The sequence below is a fragment of the Ictidomys tridecemlineatus genome, chromosome 4 (assembly GCF_052094955.1).
Source record: "Ictidomys tridecemlineatus isolate mIctTri1 chromosome 4, mIctTri1.hap1, whole genome shotgun sequence".
NCBI lineage: Eukaryota > Metazoa > Chordata > Mammalia > Rodentia > Sciuridae > Ictidomys > Ictidomys tridecemlineatus.
Window position 1 is genome coordinate 209,904,780 of NC_135480.1, and position 19,411 is coordinate 209,924,190.

A 19,411-nucleotide genomic window follows, 5' to 3' on the forward strand; every position below is an offset into this window, starting at 1 on the left:
CAGAGAGGTTAAGTAGCAGCCCTTGGGTCACACAGGTGGGAGTATCAGCCATAAATCTAAGTAAAGTGGCCTCAGATCATAGGTCCAATGGTCCCACAGGGCCCAGCCCAGCCCAGGAAGGAAAGCAGCCTGGCAGGAAGGTGAGTCAGTCTCTGTTACAACTAAATCTGGCTCCTTAAGTTGGGTGCTGTGATGGTCAATCTCATGTGTCACCTTGGCTAGGTCTGGTGCCCAGAGATGTGGCCTGTCACATGTCTCAGTGAAGTTTGTTTTTTTTTTTTTAAATTGTAGATGAACACAATACTTTTATTTATTTTTATGTGGCGCTGAGGCTGGAACCCAGCATGGCACATGTGCGAGGCAGCTCCCGCCTCGATAGTGAAGGTCAATATTTCAATCAGTAGCTGTGCAGTAAAGCCAAAGATCCCCCACGTGGGTGTGTCTCATCCAATCTGTTGAAGGCCCCCCCCCCCCAAGAGAAAGGCAGAGGCGGGGACCGGGATGGGATTCCACCTGCAGAGGCCCTGGGAGTCAAGTGCAGTCCTCCGCAAGTGCCCCTGTCAGCTGGCCTGCAGGGTGCACACTGGCCAGGCCCATGGCCTCATGCCGACTCCTAAAAATCCTCGCTGGTCTGTAGGCACAGAGGCCTGTTGGGTCGGGAGAGGCAGCCCAGTCACAGAAAGGACCCGGCCACCCCGCGACGGGCCGGAGGGGAGTGGCCGGGGTGCGGGGAAGGCGTGGCCGGGGCTGTGGGAGGGCGTGGCCGGGTCTTTGGACGGGCGTGGGGCGTGGTCAGGCCTTCGGGACTAGCAGATGGGCCCTGCCGCTGGTCAGACCCGGCCCAGTCAGCGCAGAGCCCGACCCCACCAGTGCCGCGCAGCCAGCCGGTGTCCTCGCCGCCATGCGTTCGCTTGGGGACCAGGTGCGCGACTGGCACCTGGGCGCACAGGCTGTGGCGCGCGGGGACTGGAGCAGTGCGCTGCGCCTCTTCTCGGGCATCTCAGAGCAGCCCGCTAGGATTCTCTTCAACGTGGGCTGCGTGCATCTGCTGGCTGGGGACCCCGAGGCCGCGCTGCAGGTGAGCGCCCCAGGACTGGTGGCAGAGACCTGTCCCTGGGGAGGTCCATGAGGGGTGGTCCCCTGGGGGTTCCCTACCCTTCCTCCCTGAGGCTAACATGGGGGTTCTCCCTCCCAGTGCTCCTCCTGAGGGAATGCCTAAGGCAGCAGGGAGCTGTGTGTTCCAGGGTCCCCTGAGCCGTCAGGACCAGAATGGGGTGCCTGTCCTGCCCCAGGCCAGCCACAGCAGTCATCCTGAAAAGCCAGGGCCAGCACTGGCTCCGGGCTCAGGCCCAGGGTGGGATGTGGGGACTGCCTGCCGCCTGTGGAGGGAGCCCCGAGCTCAGGGTGCCATAGCTCACACCCGCCCCAGGAGGCTGCAGGCTCCCTGGCTCCCTCTACTTTGTAAATGCTTCATGTTGGTCACTGTCACAGTGGGGCCTGCTCTTGGATGTATGACAAAGGCCAACCGCACTCTGCCCACCACTCAGATAACAGGTTTCCACAGTTGTTGGGATGAGCAGTGGCACCTGCCTGGATGCACTGCAGGCAGGAAGTGGAAAGAACCAGACTGGGTGGGTGAGGGCGCCCACTGTCCCCACAGAGCACCTGCCCAGAGGCAGGGCCAAGAGTAGAATCCCTGTTACTTCCTCCACCTGCATCTGCACCCCTGGCTGTCCCAGTAACAAACAGTCCCATTTCCAGGTGCCATTCAAGCAAGGGAATTTAGCCCTGGCTACTGGTGGGAGGGCCTCAAGTGACGTTGGGCTCAGCCAGGCTTCCTTCATGAACAAGTGGAGGGCGTCAGGCTGTAAGTCCTCCACCGTGAGAGGACAGGGTCCTGTCTAAAGCCAGCAAAATAGGATGCAACAGCACAGGCATGCTAGTTAGAGGTGTGAAAAAAAGTAGAAGGAGCCTCCACCGTGAGTAAAACCTTCTGGGAGGGGGACAGTTGACCAGGGTGTAGCTGAACTGCTGCCGGTTGGTGTGGAACTTCCACAATGTTTGCTTTGGCTGCTGGGTGTGGTGGGATAGCAAACATGAGCAGCCACCCCACCTGCAAACCCAGGTCAAACCCAGTGAAACAACAGGCTCTTCTCTGGTACAGATTGCTGGAGTGAGAAACAACCCTTTTACTGCCTGTATTTAACTGATGGCTGCTGTCCCCTTGGGAACGTAGGGTTATTTCCGAGACTGGTTTGAGGAAGAGCTGTGCTTTCCACATGATCAGCCTCTCATGCTGACACTTCATTGTTCTGACTGTGATTGATATCTAGTATGACCTTGTTTGTGAACTACCAAAAAAGCGTTTTAACAAGACAAGATTCTCATGCCCCCCCCCCCGCCCGAGGCAGTTGTTACTGGCACTGGAGTGTTCCTCCTAGCTTCTCTCTGTGCTCATGGTGGGCTTTCAACATACCTGGGGGGCCCTGCCCTGTCTCAGTCTGGTGAGAAGGCATGGGCAGGTGGGAGGGGCCTGCTGACGGCTCTGGGGCCAGTGGAATCCCACGTCCATCGGAAGCACTGGGTTCTGGGCCTTGGCATTCTTGTGCATTTTGATTCCAGGCATTTGACCAAGCAGTGACGAAGGACCCCTGCATGGCTGTTGGGTTTCTCCAGCGAGGAGTGGCCAACTTCCAGCTGGAGAGGTGAGCACAGGCCCCTTGAGTAAGCCCAGTCTGTTCTTCCTCCTCTGTTCCCTGGTCCCCCAGCCTGGGGAGGGACTCTGGGGTCTTGCGGAGATGCACTTCAGGCCCACACGGCCCTTCTCTGCTGTGACTCACAGGCACTTTCCCAACCCCTTTGGTTCTCTCCTCATCACATCTGTAGAAGCAGGACCTTCTGATTGTTCCCATTTCTCAGAGGTGGAAAATGAGGGCTTGATCCATGATATTTGTGGCCACATGACTTTGTACCATGTCCTTCCTAGAGGAGAAACCAGGGAGGGCGGCCTTCAGGCTGCAGGCTCTGATCAGCCTGGAAAGCTGGCCCGGGGGGAGGTGGGATGTCTGGTGGGGCTGGGGGATCTCCCAGCAGGAGCTGGAAATCCGAAATTTGGAGGGGGAAGGCCCCAGGGTGTGTGCCTGGGCACTGTGCATGGTAGCTACCCACAGGCCTGCAGAAAGGTGAGCAGAGCTGGGCAGCAAAGTCAGGCTGCAGCCCCACCTCATCTGCCTGGCACCTTGGTGTACCCATCCCTTGAGCTGTTTGCCTGGCCCCGAGTGCCCAAGGCGTGAGGTCTTCCCAAGCCACAGCAGGGCCAGTGTCCCCAGACGTCCCTCACAGGCTTAACCTTGCAGCTACTGAGGGGCCCTGCTCCCCCCAGGTTCCAGGGGGCCCTGTCCGACTTTCAGCTGGCCCTGGCACAGCTGAGGGGCAACACTGTCATCGACTACACACAGCTGGGCCTGCGCTTCAGGCTGCAGGCTTGGGAGGTGAGCGGGCACAGGGTTGTGTGGGGTGTGGCTGCCCAGGCTGCCATTTTGGGCTCTGCAGGTGCTGTCTGTGGGCCTGGGCTGCTGCGGGTGGTGCTCCTGTCTTGGTGGGCCGTGGACGGTGAGCCCCGAGGCCTAAGGCCCTGAGGAGGGCTGGTGGCGATGTGGACGGACCACTCCAGGCCTTGGGCACACACAGCAAGGCAGGGAAGGGCCGGAGACAGGTGCAAGCTCGGAGGCCGGGTGTGGATTGGGGCAGGGTGTCCCAGAGCCAAGGCTCTGCTTGATCCTGCTCCTGGTTGCCAGGATCAGGGCTGGCACAGGGAAGGGCACTTAGCAGAGCCCCATGGTTCCCGGGAGTCCCTGCTTGGAAGTCTGTGGGGACAACGTGAGTCATGACAAAGTCATCATGGGGCAGCCCAGCCAGTGTGGGTCCAGAAGCCAGGGTCCAAAGCCCAGAGCACTACGTGGTGCTGAGTGGTGGTCCTCCTGGGCCCAGAGGGCAGACACCAGCTGCAGGAACTCAGGTTCCACCTGGCAGTCTTGGGGACAGAGGACCACTGGAAGGGCCAGTGGATTTCCCCGTTGAAGCAGCCAGGTTGACTAGGCACTCTGCTGTGGAGGCCAGGGGCAAGGGGCCCAGAGTACCACGGAACTTGGTGTGTCCCTGATGCTGTGGGCAGCCTGACCCAACCCATCCTGTCCATTGCACAGTGGGTTCTGAGAGTCCCCTCGGCCCCTGCAGGACCTTCTTCAGACTTGCAGGTACAGGGAACAGGGCATGGGAGGGTGTGCAGGCCGGGCACAGTCCAGGGAGAGAAGCTCTAATGTCCAAAGTGGAAGATGATGCCCCAGAGCAAAGTAGGGTATTGCCAGAGGTTGAGCTGGGTACAGGGCAGGGCCACCTGACTGCCCATGACTGGGCTGGGTGGCCACAGGCAGCCTGGTCCCTGGCCACAGTCCCCATGTCAGCTGGGCACCAGAAGCACCCTCAGCTGCTGTGGCTGGGGAGCCCATGTGGGGGGAGTGGGTGGGCCAGAGGGTTCAGGGGTAGGATCTGGCCCCTGCCATCCCTCACCCTCACTCCCAGGTGCTGTTCAATGTGGCATCTGCACAGTGCCAACTAGGGCTGTGGACCCAGGCTGCTGACACCCTGGTGGAGGCCATCTCCAAGTGGCCAGAGAGGGCCCAGGACGGCCTGGACACCGCTTTGAACCAAGTGCAGGTAAGGAGGTCAGGTGTAGAAGACAGGTGAGGGTGCTGGCCCTGGACAGGCCACCTGTGGCCTACAGCTGGGGCTGGTGTTGACAGCTCAGCCTCTTGAGGGCCACTGTGTGACAAGAAGAAGCTCTTCAGGGAGGTGGCTGAGGGACAGGCAGGGTCTAAGTGGCTCCTGCCCCTGCTGCCGGCCAGCCACTGAGGTCTGCAATGACTCTGTCCCAGAAACAGGCTACCCTACAGCCCCGGCAGGTTCCCAGGGGTGAGGTGTTCCGGCCCCCCCGGCGGCACCTGGAGCATCTGCAGCCAGTGGACTTTCTCGGCAAGGCCAAGGTAGAGTGTGTGCAGGCCCCTCCCCAGCCCGAGCGCGGGCCAGGGCCCACTGAGCTCTAGTGCGGCTGTGCTCCTGCACTGAGCCGCAGCTGTGTGCCTGGGGACACCTGAGGTCCAGTCAAGGCCACTGGAAGGCCCTCAAACTGACTTGAGTGTTAGGGGATGGCATCCCCAGTGGGGCTGTGGGCCTGGAGGCAGGACCCAGGAAGCCCGCTGTGGAGGAGGCCGGCAGCAGCCACGCCTTGCCCCTGCCTCTCTCTGCCATACACAGGAGGGTAGGGTGGGACCCAGATGGCTGTCCTGGGCTGTACCTTATCCCCTCCCTGGGTCGGGGGCCAGCAGTGACTCCAGATCACAGGGTACTGGGAGAAGTTCCCCTCTGAAGGCAGGAAGAGGGATTTGGGGCAATGGCATTTCCCAGCATCACAAGAAGAGCACCTTGCTTTTGCACTGGTGGCCCTTAGACTGGCAGTGTACCTGTGGTCACTTACAGCAGCACTCAGCCAGTACACTACTGTGCAGCTGCACATGGCATGTGCCACCCATAGATGTCCCTGGGGCAGGCCAGGGCAGGGAGAAGGGGCTGTGTCCAAGCAGCCATTTGCAGTCCTCCTTCCACAATACAAGACTGTCACAAGAAACAAAAAATATTTTGAAACTTGTACTAAAAATATTAAAATTATCAGCATGGATGCTGGACATGGTGGCACATGCCCACAACCCCAGCACCTTGGGAGGCTGAGGCAGGAGGATCATAAGTTCAAGGCCTTGGGGCTGGAGGGCACGGCTCCTGCCCTCCCCTGGACAGGCATCACTCTGGCTTGCTCCCTGGCTCCCAGGCTCCCAGCCCCAGGCCTGGGTGGGGTGGGTGGAGGAAGGCACAGCAGCCAGAAGCCAGGAGCAAGGCTTTAGGGCTGGGATTGTGGCTCAGTGGCAGGGCGCTCACCTAGCACGTGCGAGGCCCTGGGTTCGATCCTCAGCACCACATAAAAATAAATAAAATAAAGGTTGTGTCCAACTACAACTAAAAACTAAATATATATAAAAAAATAAGTTCAAGGCCAGCCTCAGCAACTTAGCAAGACCTTATCTCAAAATAAAAAGAGCTGGGGTGTAGCTCAGTGGTAAAGCACCACTGGGTTCAATCCCCAGCACCATAAAGAAATCATCAGCACAGAAATGTCTCCTTTGTTCCCGCAGCCCCCAGCCTGCGTATCAGAGGCTGGGAGGTGCTGGAGGTGCAGACCCCACTGGGTCTGAGTGTGCCCCTGTCGCCCCCAGGTGGTAGTGTCTGCCATCCCCAGTGACCAACACTCAGGTCTCCAGCCTCAGCAGGTGAGTGACCATCCAGCAGGCCAGGCCTGCATTTGCCTGGCTTTTGGTAAGGAGAGAACACTGCGGGACCACGGTCCTGCTCTGTCCCTCTGCCGGGGCCCCCAGCCTCCCCTAGTGGGAGGTGGGAGTGGCTGTCCCACTGGCATGAGGACCTGTAAGGACATGCAGTCTTGAGGTTTGGGGCAGAGGAGCCACCTGTTTGTCTCCCATTCTTGGCCAGGCCAGGTGAGGATGTCCCTTTGTGCCCACAGGGATGGAGAGCTGACAACAAAGCTGGTCTGGAGACTGCACCATGGTAGGAAGGGGCTGGGCGTGGCCATTCCTGCCCAGGGACAGGACTGTCCCCACCTGTTTATAGATTGAAACTGGCTAGATGCCTGGGTGCCAGAAAAGGGGCCCTGGCCTCCCTCAGCCTACCCTGTCTCCTGCCACAAAACTCCCCCTTGGAGAGGTGGGCACACGGGGGGAGGCTGAGACTCACCGAGTCACTGTGACTCCAGGCGCAGCAAGGGAGGCGGGATGAGGGTCAACTGAGCTGTCCAGGGAGGGGACTCAGTGACATGACTTGCCTGGGGCAGGGCTTGTACTGCATTTGGCGGAAGGGGCTGCTGAGACGATGACAGAAAGGTCCGGGCTCTGGGAGGGCAGGGCTGTAAGCCCGCATGGGCTAGGCCTGAGTTGTGGCCCCCTGCCCAGGGCCCGAGGCTTAGACCGCCAGAGAGCTGGCGCCCACCGCAGTCCTGACCCTGCAGAGACGGAGGTGGCTTCGGACCAGGCGCCGCAGGCTGAGCTCTTCGTGCCAGGCATCAGCCGCGAGCCAGCGCGTGAGCCCGGGGTGCGTGGGGCAGCCTCCTCACTGGCTGGGCCAGGGATGTGGTAGGAATCTCCCTGTGGGCCCCCAGGAGTGCAGCCTGCACGCAGTCGGAGGCAGGCAGCCTGGAGGGCACGGGCTCCTGCCCTCCCCTGGACAGGCATCACTCCGGCTTGCTCCCTGGCTCCCAGGCTCCCAGCCCCAGGCCGGGTGGGGTGGGTGGAGGAAGGCACAGCAGCCAGAAGCCAGGAGCAGGGCCTTGTGGAGCCTGTGCCTGGGTGTCCTGAGGGCGGCCAGCCTCGCTTTCTCGTCAGTGTCCTGTTCATTCAGCTTCGGCTCAGTGTCCCTCTTAACAGCTGCACTCAGCCGCTTCAGTGCTTAGAACTGCACCTAAGTTCACTCACTGGGCCTCATGCCCGATGCCCTGACCTGGCCCTTCCTAGTTGCTTGGTAGGTCTGAAGCCTCAGGAGGTCCCAGAGCTGGTGGTCAGTGCCCTGAATTCATCCCCGAGGGTTTGACTTATGGCCTGCTGCCAGCAGCCCTGCTCTCAGGCCACACTGTCACACTGGCTGTCCAGGACAGAGCCCAGGGCCCTGACAAGCCCCAGGCAGGGAGAGCCACCTCAAGGCCAGGGCCCCCCAGCCCAGAACCCCAGCCTGTGACTTCCCTTGCAGGGGCACCAGGTGGAGCCAAGTGGCAAGAAGACACCTGCACCCACAGGTAAGGGTCCTGAGTGCAAGGCGCTCAGTGTACAGAGCCGGGCCTGGCCTTTGTCCTGCAAGGCAAGCTGCCCACATGCCCACTAGCCAGTCCTCTACCCCAAGTTGTCTCCATTGGGAATAGATGGCCACACGAGCCCTGCTTTATTCCACAGGGCCACCAATATCTGGGGGGCCTGGTCCCAACGCCTGTGAGGACCCCTTGGGTGCTGGGGTAAGAGATAAAGCTGCCTGCCCCTCCCAGGCCTCACCCAGCCCCCAGTCTCTGCCCTCACCCTTGGGCCTGAAGCCCACCCTGGCTAGTCCTGATGCCACTTCTCCTGGCCTCAGGGAGCAGATGCAGAAGGCCCTGAATCCTCTGTGACTGTCACCGTGCAGTGTGCCTTCACAGTGGCCCTGAAGGCCCCAAGAGGAGCTGATCTGTCCCACCTGCGGGCACTGCTGGCTCAGGCCCTCCCGCACCAGGCCCAGCAGGGGCAGTTCAGGTCAGCCAGAAAGGCCCCGTGATGCGAACTGGAAGGGACAGGATGGGTGTGGGGTGGGTCCCGAGCTGAGGAGTAGGTGGGGCACCCTCCTGTCAAGGCAGGGACCAAACTGGCTTCCCCAGTCCAGGTCTTGGGTCCTGGCAGGTAGAGAGGGAACTGGCCGCAGGGGTCAGCTCCCCAGGGCATATCTAGGCCCTGCCCAGGGTCACCCTCTTGGCCCACCCTGGGGACATTTTGCAGTTACCGAGCCCCCAACGATGCTGCACCCTGGACCCCCCTCCCTGGGGAGGAGCAGCTGCAGAGTGCCTGGAGGGACGCGGCCCTGGGGCCCCGAGGGCTGCAGCTCCAGTGCCGGGTGAGGCGGGGCAGAGTGTGGGTGGCCGTGGGCAGCGTGGGGCAACCTCCTCCTGAGCCACCCCTAGCCCACTCTCCTGCCACAGGGGGCTGGGGGCCGTCCGGTCCTCCGCCAGGTGGTGGCCCAGCATGACTACCTGGCCCAGGAGCCAGAGGACCTGGACCTTCGTCGCGGGGATGTGGTGGATGTCCTGTGTGAAGGTAGTCGGGCACAGCCCTTCCCTGGCACTGTGGGGGCTGCCCAGGCACAGGGTGCTGCTGGGCTGAGTGTTACCCACGTGTCTCACAGTGGACGAGGCGTGGCTGGAGGGTCACCTGGATGGCCGCATTGGCATTTTCCCCAAGTGCTTCGTGGTGGCAGACAGCACCTGTGAGGAGCCCACACCCGGCCCCAGACCCCAGGCCCAAGCTGTCCAGGAGAGACTTTAATAAACTGTCCCTACCACGTGGTCTGTGTTTTGGATAGGCCAGCAGAGGGTGTGGGGGATGGGAACTGGTCCCTCTTTGGATCACAGTGGGCAGCCACAGCCCCCTCCCTCCCCGGGCAAATGGGGACCCAGGGAGTCCAGCCTCCCTCCCATGATCACCCCCACACAGCCTGGGTGCTGCCGGGCACCACCTGGGTTTATGCAGAGAGGCCCGCTGTCTGGGGAGCCACACACCGGCCAGCACAACTGGGTGACATGAGGTGGGGGACGGGAGGCCTGGCTTCCAGGAGGCAGTGGCTGTGCCGGACTTGGCCACCCAGTCCTGTGTGGAGTCGGGCTTGCTGTCCAAGGGACGGCTCCAGGACATCAAGGACCTGGCGATGGCTCCCAGCTGAGCCCTGAGGGCATCCTGTTGGACATCTGGCTCTCTGGGCCCCGCCTAGTCCTGGACCCAGAGGAGCTGCACTGCAGCCGCCCCCAGGATGGCTGTGAGGGTCAGCACCACAAACACCACGCCGGCCACCCAGACGCCATAGCTCTGTGCCCGCCACTGGGCTGGCGCCTCGGCCGGGATCATGCCCGTCAGGTTCAGCATGTAGCCCAGTGTCCAGCCGATGTCAGTGCCACCAGCCTGCAGGGTACAAGGCAGCTGAGGGCTGTGGGGCGGCCTAGTAGCTGCCCCAGAGTCCCCCATCCCTGGGGCAGATGAGCCATGGCTGGGAAGTGGTCACCTGCTTCTGAAACTCGATGTTGGCCCAGGTCTCCTCCCTGAACCCAAAGGCCTCCAGCAGCGTGAGGATGTACAGGCTGGAAGCGCAGTAGTCCTGCAGCCAGCGCTCCTGCCCCGGGTAGCTGTCTTCCACCTGGGCCCAGGGCCAGGGGCTGTGAGGGCCAGGGGCTGTGAGTCCCAGGGCCTCCCACACTCCCAGCCCGGGGGGGCCAGCCACCCAGCTGGGTGAGCCTCTGACCACGGCAGGTCCTGCCAAAGCCCTTTCCTTGCCCCCTGGGCCATAGACCTCGTCACAACCAGAGGCTGGTCACCCTGGGACCCCAGGCCGGCCTCCACCAGGAGCAGGACGGCCCAGGGGCGCCCTCCCTTCCCTCCCCCACCAGCCTGCTGCCTGCTGCCCAGAGGGCTTCACCGCCAGCTCCCGTCTGATGGAGTTTCAGAGACCCTGAGGCCCTGCCTGCCCACAGGCTCCTACCCACCAGCCTCCAGGGCCTCTGGCAGAACTCCCAGATGGTGGCGTTCACAGTGCGGAGTGGCTGCCTGGAGGTGAGGTTCAGGAAGTGGAAGGTGTAGTAGAAGTTGGAGAAGGCCTGGGGGCAGAGGGAGAGGCCATGACCAGGCAGGCCGTCCCAGGGACCCACTCCCCAGAGCCAGCCATGGCTCTTCCTTCCCACTGCCCCCCAGCCCAGGGTGCTCCTGTTCCTTCTGGGGCCAGGCAGCCTCCTGGGGCTCTGAGGGAAGCCATCCAGGGTGGGCGCAGCGAGCGGAACTTACGTAGAACTGGCCCTGCACTGGGGGCTGGTAGACCCCGTTGAAGGCACAGTCTTCTGGGCCCTGGCAGCTGGAGAAGTTGAAGAGCTCCCGGATGGCAGCCAGGCAGGCCCCGGGGTTGCCTGTGCCCTCAACAGTGAGGTTCTGGGTGAGGTCCAGCTGGGCTGCCATGTGGACACAGGGCGACTCATAGAGGGAGGCCAAGGGCAGCGTGGTCTGGAAACCGCTGAGGTAGCATGGGTGACGCAGGAGGGCCCCGGGGCGGCTCTGCAGGGTCACAGGGGGCTTGAGCTGCAGCCTGCCTTGCCTCCCGCCCTCCCTGGGCCAGCCTGACCTGCACCAGCGCAGCCAGCAGCCTGTTGAGCATCTGGTCCCGCCCAAAGCAGAGGTAGCTGTGAGTGTAGATGCTGTAGTCGGCTCCGTACAAACGGAAGGTCGCTCGGGTGCTCTCGTCCAGGATGGGGCCGCGGGGCAGGAAGCTGATCTGGGTGGAGGCTCCCCCCAAGTCCAGGGCACCCACCAGCGTCCCTTCTGCAGGCTGGATCCACTCTCCAGAGGAGTACTAGCCACAGACAGGGCCACTCAGCCCTGGCCAGCCACACCCCGCCCAGGCCCTGGCCAGCCAGCCCCACCCTCGGGCTGCCCACAGCACCTTGAGCAGCCTGCCCAGGACATAGTTGATGGTGATCCAAGCAAAAGCACCTTCATCCTGGCCAGCCAGGATCTCAGCACCCCAGAAGTCCAGAGGAGACTGGCCCAGGACCCCAGACACCGCTGCAAGGATGTCCCCTGCCTGCGAGCTGTTCTTCTGGCTGGGCAGTGGAAACCAGGGGCCAGGTGGCAGGAAGCCTGGCCCAGCCCCTGCCCACCCTGCCCCAGGGCTCTGAGCCCTGGCTTTTGAGTCTGGTTTACCTGAGCAGCCTCATGCCGGCCGTGGCCCCCAGGAACAGGGGTGTTCCCCGGTACTGGTTCTCTGGGATTAGTGCCAGCGCCTCCTCCAGGCAGCCCTTCAGGCTCTCGCCAGCCTGTGTGGGGTCAGAGGTGTAGGAGGAGATTCCAGGCCCTGAAACACAGCACCCCAAGACAAGCTGCAGCCCTGAAGGTGGGTGGGATGCGTGGTGGCCCCAAAGGTCTGACCACATGTGACAGAGCCCCGTGGAGGCCCTTCCGAGGCTCTGAGTGACATGCCCTGAGCTTTCTGGCCTCTCACTTGGGGAAGTAGCTTTTCCCTTGCAGGGTCCTGGAGGGCAGGCCCCAGCTGGTGGCCGTGGTGACACTGGGGGCTTGAGAGGGCTAGAGCTGGAGAGTGGAGGCCGGGATGGGAGCCCCTTGCAGCATCTAGGCTGCGTCAGAACAGGCCCTGCTGGGCCGGCCAGGCTGGCATGGGAGGCGGGGCAGCAGGGCTGTGCGGGTCCCTCCCGTCCCACTGCCCATCTGTGGGACCTTGTGTCAGCCACTTCCTCTCTCAGCGCAGGCCTGCGCCTCCCCCAACTGAGAGTCCCAGCCAGTCAGCCCCAGCAAGTCCAACACCAGGTAGTGACCCCACCGACCTTCCACCTGGCAAGCCAGGGCCTGGCTGACCAAACCCGTGTCCTTCTCCTTGTCTGCTGGCCACTGGTACACAAAGAGAGAGGTGTGGGAAGAGCCGGCGTCGAACACAATCCCAAACTGCAGGCAAGACTCGGGTCAGGAGGGTGGGGCAGGCTGATGGCCTTGCCCTCTAGCCTTCTCCTCCCCGCCCAGTGCAGGCACCTTTGTGTCTGCGGGCAGCAGGATGTTGGTGGCCTCCACCAGGATGAGGACCAGCACCGTGAGGCCTGAGGCTGTTGCGGTCCCCAGCAGAGCCATGAAAACTCGCTCCTTCCAGGACAGCGCCATGGCAGCTATGGGGCTGGCGTCTGCAGGGCGGAAGCAGCAGTGGACACCTGGACTCTGCCTGCTGCCCTCACCCTGGCCTCCAGAGGCAGGGTCTTCACTCTCCCAACCTCCCTCCAGAGGCTGCCGTCCTGGACTCTTCCTGAGCTCAGATAGCCTACCTCTGCCGGAGCAGCGGCCGGGGCACCATGAGCAAGGCCATCGCCACGCACCGAGCCGGGGGAGGCCACCACTCAGAGGGCCTGTGGCCAGCAGCAGTTGGCTTTGTCTCATGGCACCCTCAGGGCCAAGGCAGGCGCTGTGGGCCCACAGATGGGACTGGCAGAGCCCCCTCCAGATCGGGCAGCCCACTCTTCCCACCTCAGGACTCTTGTCCCTCGTCACCACAGGAGGAGCCCAGCTCTGGACTAAACCCGGCCCCAGGCCGAGTCTCTCCTGGAACTGAGGTTAGGCCTGAGCAGGTGAGGGCTGGTGGCCCTGCTGACCTGGTGAAGCCAGGTGTTATCCTGGGTGGCTTAACAGACATCTTTCTTTTTGGAAACCCAGCCTTGGAATGTGAATCTGAGACTTTTTGGTTGGCCCCAGAGGGCCTCTAGGCAACTGACCAAGAGTGACCATGAGGCCTGGACATTCACATCCCTCCTCTGCCCTCAGGGCACAATAGGGTCTCAGTCCCCAAGCTACACAATGCAACCCTGTGCACAGGGCTTACAGGCTGCCCTGGCCAGGCCTGCTTCTGGTGCCAGCAGCACAGTGGGCACCGCTGCCCTCGGACTAGCTACAGCCAGAAATGCACCTTGAGACTTGGGTAGGTCAGGACCTGACACCCTGTAACCTGTCCTGGTCCCTCGGGAAGACCAATGTCCCAGGTGCTTCATCAAGAGGAGTGGCAGGCAGGGCTGGCTGTGTGTTCTGACCCGAGGCAGGAGAGGACAGGTAACTAGTCCAGGTCCAGCGTCCAAAACCAGCACCCCCAGCCACCTCACAGGCCTAAAGAGGCCACAGGCAAGGGCCAAGGACACAGAGACTCCACCTCCAGAAGCTTAGGTTCTATGTCTGAGCCCAGTGAGGAGGAAGAAAGGACAGTCTCCCCTGGACGGCCCCTGCCCAAGCCAGCCCCTGCCCAGGATGGCCCCTGCCCAGGACAGCCCCCATAACCAGGACAGCCTCCATAACCTGGACAGCCCCCATAACCAGCATAGCCCCCATAACCAGCACAGCCCCCACCCAGGACAGCCCCCATAACCAGGACAGCCCCTGCCCAGGACAGCCCCCATAACCAGGACAGCCCCCATAACCAGGACAGCCCCCATAACCAGCACAGCCCCCATAACCAGCACAGCCCCCACCCAGGACAGCCCCCATAACCTGGACAGCCCCCATAACCAGGACAGCCCCTGCCCAGGACAGCCCCCATAACCAGGACAGCCCCCATAACCAGGACAGCCCCCATAACCTGGACAGCCCCCATAACCAGGACAGCCCCTGCCCAGGACAGCCCCCATAACCAGGACAGCCTCCATAACCTGGACAGCCCCCATAACCAGCATAGCCCCCATAACCAGCACAGCCCCCACCCAGGACAGCCCCCATAACCTGGACAGCCCCCATAACCAGGACAGCCCCCATAACCAGGACAGCCCCCATAACCTGGACAGCCCCCATAACCAGGACAGCCCCCATAACCTGGACAGCCCCTGCCCAGGATGGCCCCTGCCCAGGACAGCCCCCATAACCTGGACAGCCCCCATAACCAGGACAGCCCCTGCCCAGGACAGCCCCCATAACCAGGACAGCCCCCATAACCAGGACAGCCCCTGCCCAGGACAGCCCCCATAACCAGGACAGCCCCCATAACCAGGACAGCCCCCATAACCAGCACAGCCCCCATAACCAGCACAGCCCCCATAACCAGCACAGCCCCCACCCAGGACAGCCCCCATAACCAGCACAGCCCCCACCCAGGACAGCCCCCATAACCAGGACAGCCCCCGCCCAGGACAGCCCCCATAACCAGCACAGCCCCCATAACCAGGACAGCCCCCACCCAGGACAGCCCCCATAACCTGGACAGCCCCCATAACCAGCACAGCCCCCATAACCTGGACAGCCCCCGCCCAGGACAGCCCCCATAACCAGGACAGCCCCCATAACCAGCACAGCCCCCATAACCAGGACAGCCCCCACCCAGGACAGCCCCCATAACCTGGACAGCCCCCGCCCAGGACAGCCCCCATAACCAGGACAGCCCCCATAACCAGGACAGCCCCCACCCAGGACAGCCCCCATAACCTGGACAGCCCCCATAACCAGCACAGCCCCCATAACCTGGACAGCCCCCATAACCAGCACAGCCCCCATAACCAGCACAGCCCCCACCCAGGACAGCCCCCATAACCTGGACAGCCCCCATAACCAGCACAACCCCCATAACCTGGACAGCCCCCATAACCAGCACAGCCCCCATAACCTGGACAGCCCCCGCCCAGGACAGCCCCCATAACCAGCACAGCCCCCATAACCAGGACAGCCCATGGGACCCTCACCTGGGCTGGCAGTCACCTTGTAGAAGCAGGTGAAGGAAGCAGTGTACCTGGGTGCAACTGGCCGTCCTCTTGCACACCTGCTGTCCTCCACCCCTTGTCTACACCGGCCTGGCCCTGGCGTGGTAATGGGGTGGAGCGAGTCTGCCCCCAGCATGCAAAGAATGGACTGCAGCCAGGGGCCCTCCAGCTATGCTGGGCGCTGACTGGCAGTGCCCACCTGGGCCTTGGGCCCAAGGGCAGGGAGGAAGGGCAACACCCCAGTCTTAGAAGGACTTGAGAGCTGCCCTAGGGACAGGTGGGAGGGCAGGTCTGGGGGAAAATCCCACGCCCCGAGGCAGTGGACTTTGCTCTCTGCCCCGCCTGTAGGGACCAGGCCAGGGCAGAGTCAGGTGACCAGGAGGCCAGAGGCAGGGAGCCCCAGGAGGCCTTCCCCTGGCCTGTGCTGGCTGTTTTCAGTCGCTCTTTCAGTTGCCTCTTTCCTACAAGTGGGGCCTGGGGCACCCTCCAGGGTCTTCCCCTTCCCCATAGCCAGCCCCTGGCCTCTGGCCTGTGGACAAGGCCTAGAGGGGCTGGTGGATGGCCTTGGCCTGCACTTCCTGGCTGCCTGCCGCAGCTGCTCTAGCAGGACACTCCCCTGCACACCCACCTGCGCCTCTTGGGTGAACACCAAGAAAGGGATTTGGGTATGTGAGGTGACGTGTATCTGACCTGACACAAACTGCGACCCGTGTCCCCTGGGGGGTCCAAGTTGGCTACACCCTAGCCAGTGCCTGGTGCCAATTCTTACTTCTGGCCAGTGGGCTCCTCTGGCCTTGCTGCGGAGCACTCCCCAGGACCGAGGCTGCTGGCTGCCAGCCTGCATGTGCCCACAGCGCCTGCTGGAGAGCCCTCAGCTGGGCACCTGCCCTGACTTTCAGCTTAGCGGGCCCTTATGTAGCTCACTGGCCAGGGCTGGAGGACAACTTCTCCCCATCTGTTGTTCAGCTGCTCCTTGTTCTAACTGAGTTTCACAGCACACATTTTGAAGTTCCTGGCGAAATCCGATTTACCGTCTGTTATTTATCGACGTCCTTTCCACTTTGTGGCAGGCCTCTGCTTCCTGCAGGTCCTGATTTCTTTCCCGGGGGTTTGTGCTGTTGTGTTGCTCTGTTGAATCTGTCCCTGGGAGGCCATGGAGGTCTGGACCACGTCCATCCCTCTGCCCTGGGCCACCTGCTCTGCCGCTCCTCCACAGACCCCTCAGCAGCCCTGCAGGAGATGGAGCATCCGGACTGTGTGGGTCTGTCTCCTCCACAGTCACGGCGCAGTCCTCCGCCTCCATCCTGTGGATCACTTCTCTATTGCAGCTGCTGCCCTTCCGCCAGCCTGAGTGTCTGAAGAGCACGGTCCTGAGGGCTTTATGGTGCTGAGTAGATGCTCCCAAGGAGAACCGTCTTCCAATCACGGGCAGTCTTTGTCTCTCTGCTCCTTCAGGGCTCAGGCCTTCAGCACTCTGCCCTCATCCTCCGGCTCTCAGCAGATCCAATGCACGTCCCCTTAGATGGACACCTGACCAGAGTGCTTCGCTTGGGGAAGACGCTGCAGCAGCCCTGCCCCTCACTCCGTGCTGGCTGCTCCTCAGAGGTGCACAGCAAAGCTGGTTTCTGTGCTGCCTGTACCCTGAGGCCTCCCTAAGCTCACAACTAGTTCTAGGAGTCGGGTGTGTGGCCTGAGCTTCTGACATAGACACCACATTTTCTAGAAATAGGAAGGGCTCCTTTGCCCCTCTGCAACCTGCCTGGCTTGGTTTTTACCCCTGCTTCCTGCCCTGGTGAGGGCTCCTGGCACTCTGGGTGGACGCAGAAGGAATGGGCATCTCTGCTACCTCGTGTCAGGGCAGTCTTCCAGGCCACCGCTGGGTGAGGCACTGGCCTCCGGGGTTGAAGTTCTGCTCCTGGTACGCCGAGGAGTGGCCACCCTGAGTCGGCTGTGTCTCTAACACACTTTTCATTCCTCAGTTGAAACAGTGGTCTCTTGTCGTGGTTTCTCTGGACTCTCAGCCGAAGGACTGATGGGTGCTGGGCCAGCCTACTTCCTGGATCTGAACTGTGCTGTCTCTGCTCTGTCCTCGTGGTCTGACCCACGTCCGTGGAGGCCTTCCAGCCCACACTTCAGTACCTTCTAGTCCCCCAGGGACTTGTCTAGAGCAGGAACGTCTGAGTGGCCAATGCGCATATTCCCAGTGCTGCCATCCCAATCTACTCAGACTCAGATGGGTGTCCTTTTGGGCCTGTGCAGGGTCTGTTTCACGTGTTGTGCTTCTTCTCGGCGACTGCCCTGTGTGCAACACCCAAGCCTCTGCCAGAAGTGAGGTCATGCCGCCCGTGGAGGACAGGTGAGCTGGAGGACTTCACTGGCATGAGTTAGGTGCCGGGAGCTCAGGATCAGTCCACAGTGTGCTCTGACATGGATACACAGTGCAAGGTTTTTCACTGACCCCCAACAAGGCTCAGTGCCAGAGGTTTGCAGGCACCTACCTTGTGCCCTAGGTGTTATGAGGCAAGGCTCAGAACTCCCTCCAAGGCGTGCCATGGAGACTCTAAGTTGCCTGGCCTTCATGTAGGAGCTGGCTGCAAAGCATTTCTCCGCCCTACTGGCACTGGATCACACGGTCCTCACTCCAGAAGGATCCTGCCCCATGCCTGGAGGAAGGAGTGCTACACAGACGCTTGCTGGGTTCCCTCAGTCCACAGCAGCAAGCCTTTGGTGTCCAACCTGGTTGCCCATGCTCCAGTCACCTGTTCAATGAAGTCTCCATGAAAACCTAAGAAGATAAGCTTCACAAAGATGTGACCCAGGTGCAGTGGTGCATGCCTGTAATCCCAGAGGCCCAGTGGCTCAGAAGGCTGAGACAGGAGGATCATGAATTCAAAACCAGGTTTGGCAACTTAGCAAGGCCCTAAGCAACTCAGTGAGACCCTGACTCTAAATAAAACATTAAAAGAGCTGGGAATGTTGCTCAGTGGTTAAGCACCCCTGAGTTCAATCCCTGATGAAAGAAAGAAAAGAAAGAAAGAAAGAAAGAAAGAAAGAAAACTCGCTCCTAGATGGCTGAGCACGTGGAAGCAGCCCCTGCCCACTCACTCTGCAGCTCTTTATCTGCATCCTGTGTGAAAAGAACAGAAGATGCCAGTGATGGCAGGACTTCCCCTGAGTCCTTGAAGCACTCTGTAACATCAACAACCCCAACCAGAGGTCGTGAGGACAGACTTACAGCTGGGGGGTCAGGGCACAGGTAGGTCAACCTGGGATTGTGCTGGTACCTGGGGCAGTTTTGGTGACGCCGTCCTCCACTTGCAGAGCTGCGCTGGAGCAGAGGCCCCCGCTGGTGTCGGCTGCAGCATCCCGTTGCTTCCTGGTGGGGAGCAACTCCTACCTCTGGGGCCACAGAGTCTGCTTGTGCTGTAAGTGTCTGAGCTGATGTTTCCTTCTGTATCTTCAGATTTGGGGTCAGGGAAGTGGGAGGTGTGGAGAACATGGCTCCCAGGACGTGTGGCACAGGAAGAGGAAGGATGATAGGCTAGGGGACAGGAACTTTGATTTGGAGCCTCATGGGCCGTGGTCACAGGCTTCAGTGAGCTACCAGTGGGCTCTAGAGCTGGTGAGCCTGGGGCTGCTCCACCAGGCACAAGGTACTGCAAGACGACGAGAAACAGGGAAGCACTGTCCCTTGGTTTCTGCCATCTGTGAACACTAAAATGAGAGAGGAGTGAGTTCTGGGTGGGGCCCTGGGGCTGGACCAAACCCAATTGGTGGTGTGAACCAGCCACCAGCCTCAAGGCCACCACAGAGGAGAAGCTACACCAGGAGGACAGACATTGCCTGAAGGGCAGGACTTGGTCACAGAAGACTACCAGCTTCCGGAGCCTTGGCTGATATGGATGCAGAGTTGGGCTGGGTGGTGTCTTGATGTCCACACAGCCCAGAGGAGCCTGATGGCTGAACCCTCTCAGCACTGCAGGAGACTGCTCCCAGGAGCAGCTGGGGAGATGATGAGTAGGAGCCACCACTAGGCCTGTTTGCCACCTACAGAGACCATGAGCAGCACCAGCGGACTCACCCCATGTTAGGAAAATTCCCATGCTTCCTAAATTTAATTACAAAGACCAAAGGGCAAGGAAAAACCCTCTCAAATCCTGCTAACCAGGTTCTGGTCAGACTAGACACCAACCTAGCCAGCCTTGGGGACAGTGGGACACGGCTGATGCTATGAAACATTACAGAACAGGGAAAAACCAGTTCCAGCCACAGAGGAGCCACCCGGGCCACAGTTCA

At 61.3% G+C, this 19,411-nt stretch overlaps 2 protein-coding genes across 7 annotated transcripts; one reads left to right on the forward strand and one right to left on the reverse strand.

Moving 5' to 3' along the window:
• Nucleotides 1–457: 457 nt before the first annotated feature.
• Nucleotides 458–9,192, forward strand: Noxa1 (NADPH oxidase activator 1). 3 transcript variants are annotated; one of them, XM_021734310.3, is made up of 14 exons: nucleotides 483–1,078; nucleotides 2,623–2,705; nucleotides 3,383–3,491; nucleotides 4,582–4,716; nucleotides 4,935–5,042; nucleotides 6,324–6,377; nucleotides 6,629–6,672; nucleotides 7,074–7,212; nucleotides 7,864–7,909; nucleotides 8,064–8,122; nucleotides 8,239–8,393; nucleotides 8,634–8,748; nucleotides 8,834–8,948; nucleotides 9,037–9,192. In XM_021734310.3, the coding sequence occupies exons 1-14, from the start codon at nucleotides 902–904 to the stop codon at nucleotides 9,174–9,176; spliced, it is 1,479 nt and encodes a 492-aa protein (XP_021589985.1). In that variant the 5' UTR covers nucleotides 483–901; the 3' UTR covers nucleotides 9,177–9,192. The 3 variants fall into 3 exon arrangements, with proteins under 3 accessions (XP_040142653.1, XP_040142652.1, XP_021589985.1); XM_040286718.2 differs by having other exon boundaries at nucleotides 472–1,078; nucleotides 8,834–9,192; XM_040286719.2 differs by lacking the exon at nucleotides 4,935–5,042 and having other exon boundaries at nucleotides 458–1,078; nucleotides 8,834–9,192.
• On the reverse strand, nucleotides 9,158–17,894 carry Entpd8 (ectonucleoside triphosphate diphosphohydrolase 8). 4 transcript variants are annotated; one of them, XM_078048824.1, is made up of 10 exons: nucleotides 15,098–15,964; nucleotides 12,429–12,574; nucleotides 12,227–12,344; nucleotides 11,589–11,739; nucleotides 11,329–11,488; nucleotides 11,011–11,238; nucleotides 10,680–10,943; nucleotides 10,385–10,495; nucleotides 9,907–10,038; nucleotides 9,158–9,806 (listed from the first exon to the last, which is right to left on the reverse strand). In XM_078048824.1, exons 1-10 carry the CDS (start codon nucleotides 15,249–15,251, stop codon nucleotides 9,615–9,617), a joined length of 1,656 nt encoding a protein of 551 aa, XP_077904950.1. In that variant the 5' UTR covers nucleotides 15,252–15,964; the 3' UTR covers nucleotides 9,158–9,614. The 4 variants fall into 4 exon arrangements, with proteins under 4 accessions (XP_077904950.1, XP_040142644.2, XP_077904951.1 ...); XM_040286710.2 differs by having other exon boundaries at nucleotides 15,145–15,247; XM_078048825.1 differs by having other exon boundaries at nucleotides 9,644–9,806; nucleotides 9,907–10,057; nucleotides 15,098–17,894.
• Nucleotides 17,895–19,411: the final 1,517 nt, after the last annotated feature.

Bases quoted from the DNA above. Each gene is read 5' to 3' on its own strand.
- Noxa1 (XM_040286718.2), top strand. From the start codon at position 902: ATGCGTTCGCTTGGGGACCAGGTGCGCGACTGGCACCTGGGCGCACAG. The intron at 2,706-3,382 runs GTGAGCACAGGC...TGCTCCCCCCAG, and splicing joins GCCAACTTCCAGCTGGAGAG to GTTCCAGGGGGCCCTGTCCG. The intron at 8,749-8,833 runs GTGAGGCGGGGC...CTCCTGCCACAG, and splicing joins GGCTGCAGCTCCAGTGCCGG to GGGGCTGGGGGCCGTCCGGT.
- Entpd8 (XM_078048824.1), bottom strand. From the start codon at position 15,251: ATGCTGGGGGCAGACTCGCTCCACCCCATTACCACGCCAGGGCCAGGC. The intron at 12,345-12,428 runs GTGCCTGCACTG...TCTTGCCTGCAG, and splicing joins TGCTGCCCGCAGACACAAAG to TTTGGGATTGTGTTCGACGC. The intron at 9,807-9,906 runs GTGACCACTTCC...TGTACCCTGCAG, and splicing joins ACATCGAGTTTCAGAAGCAG to GCTGGTGGCACTGACATCGG.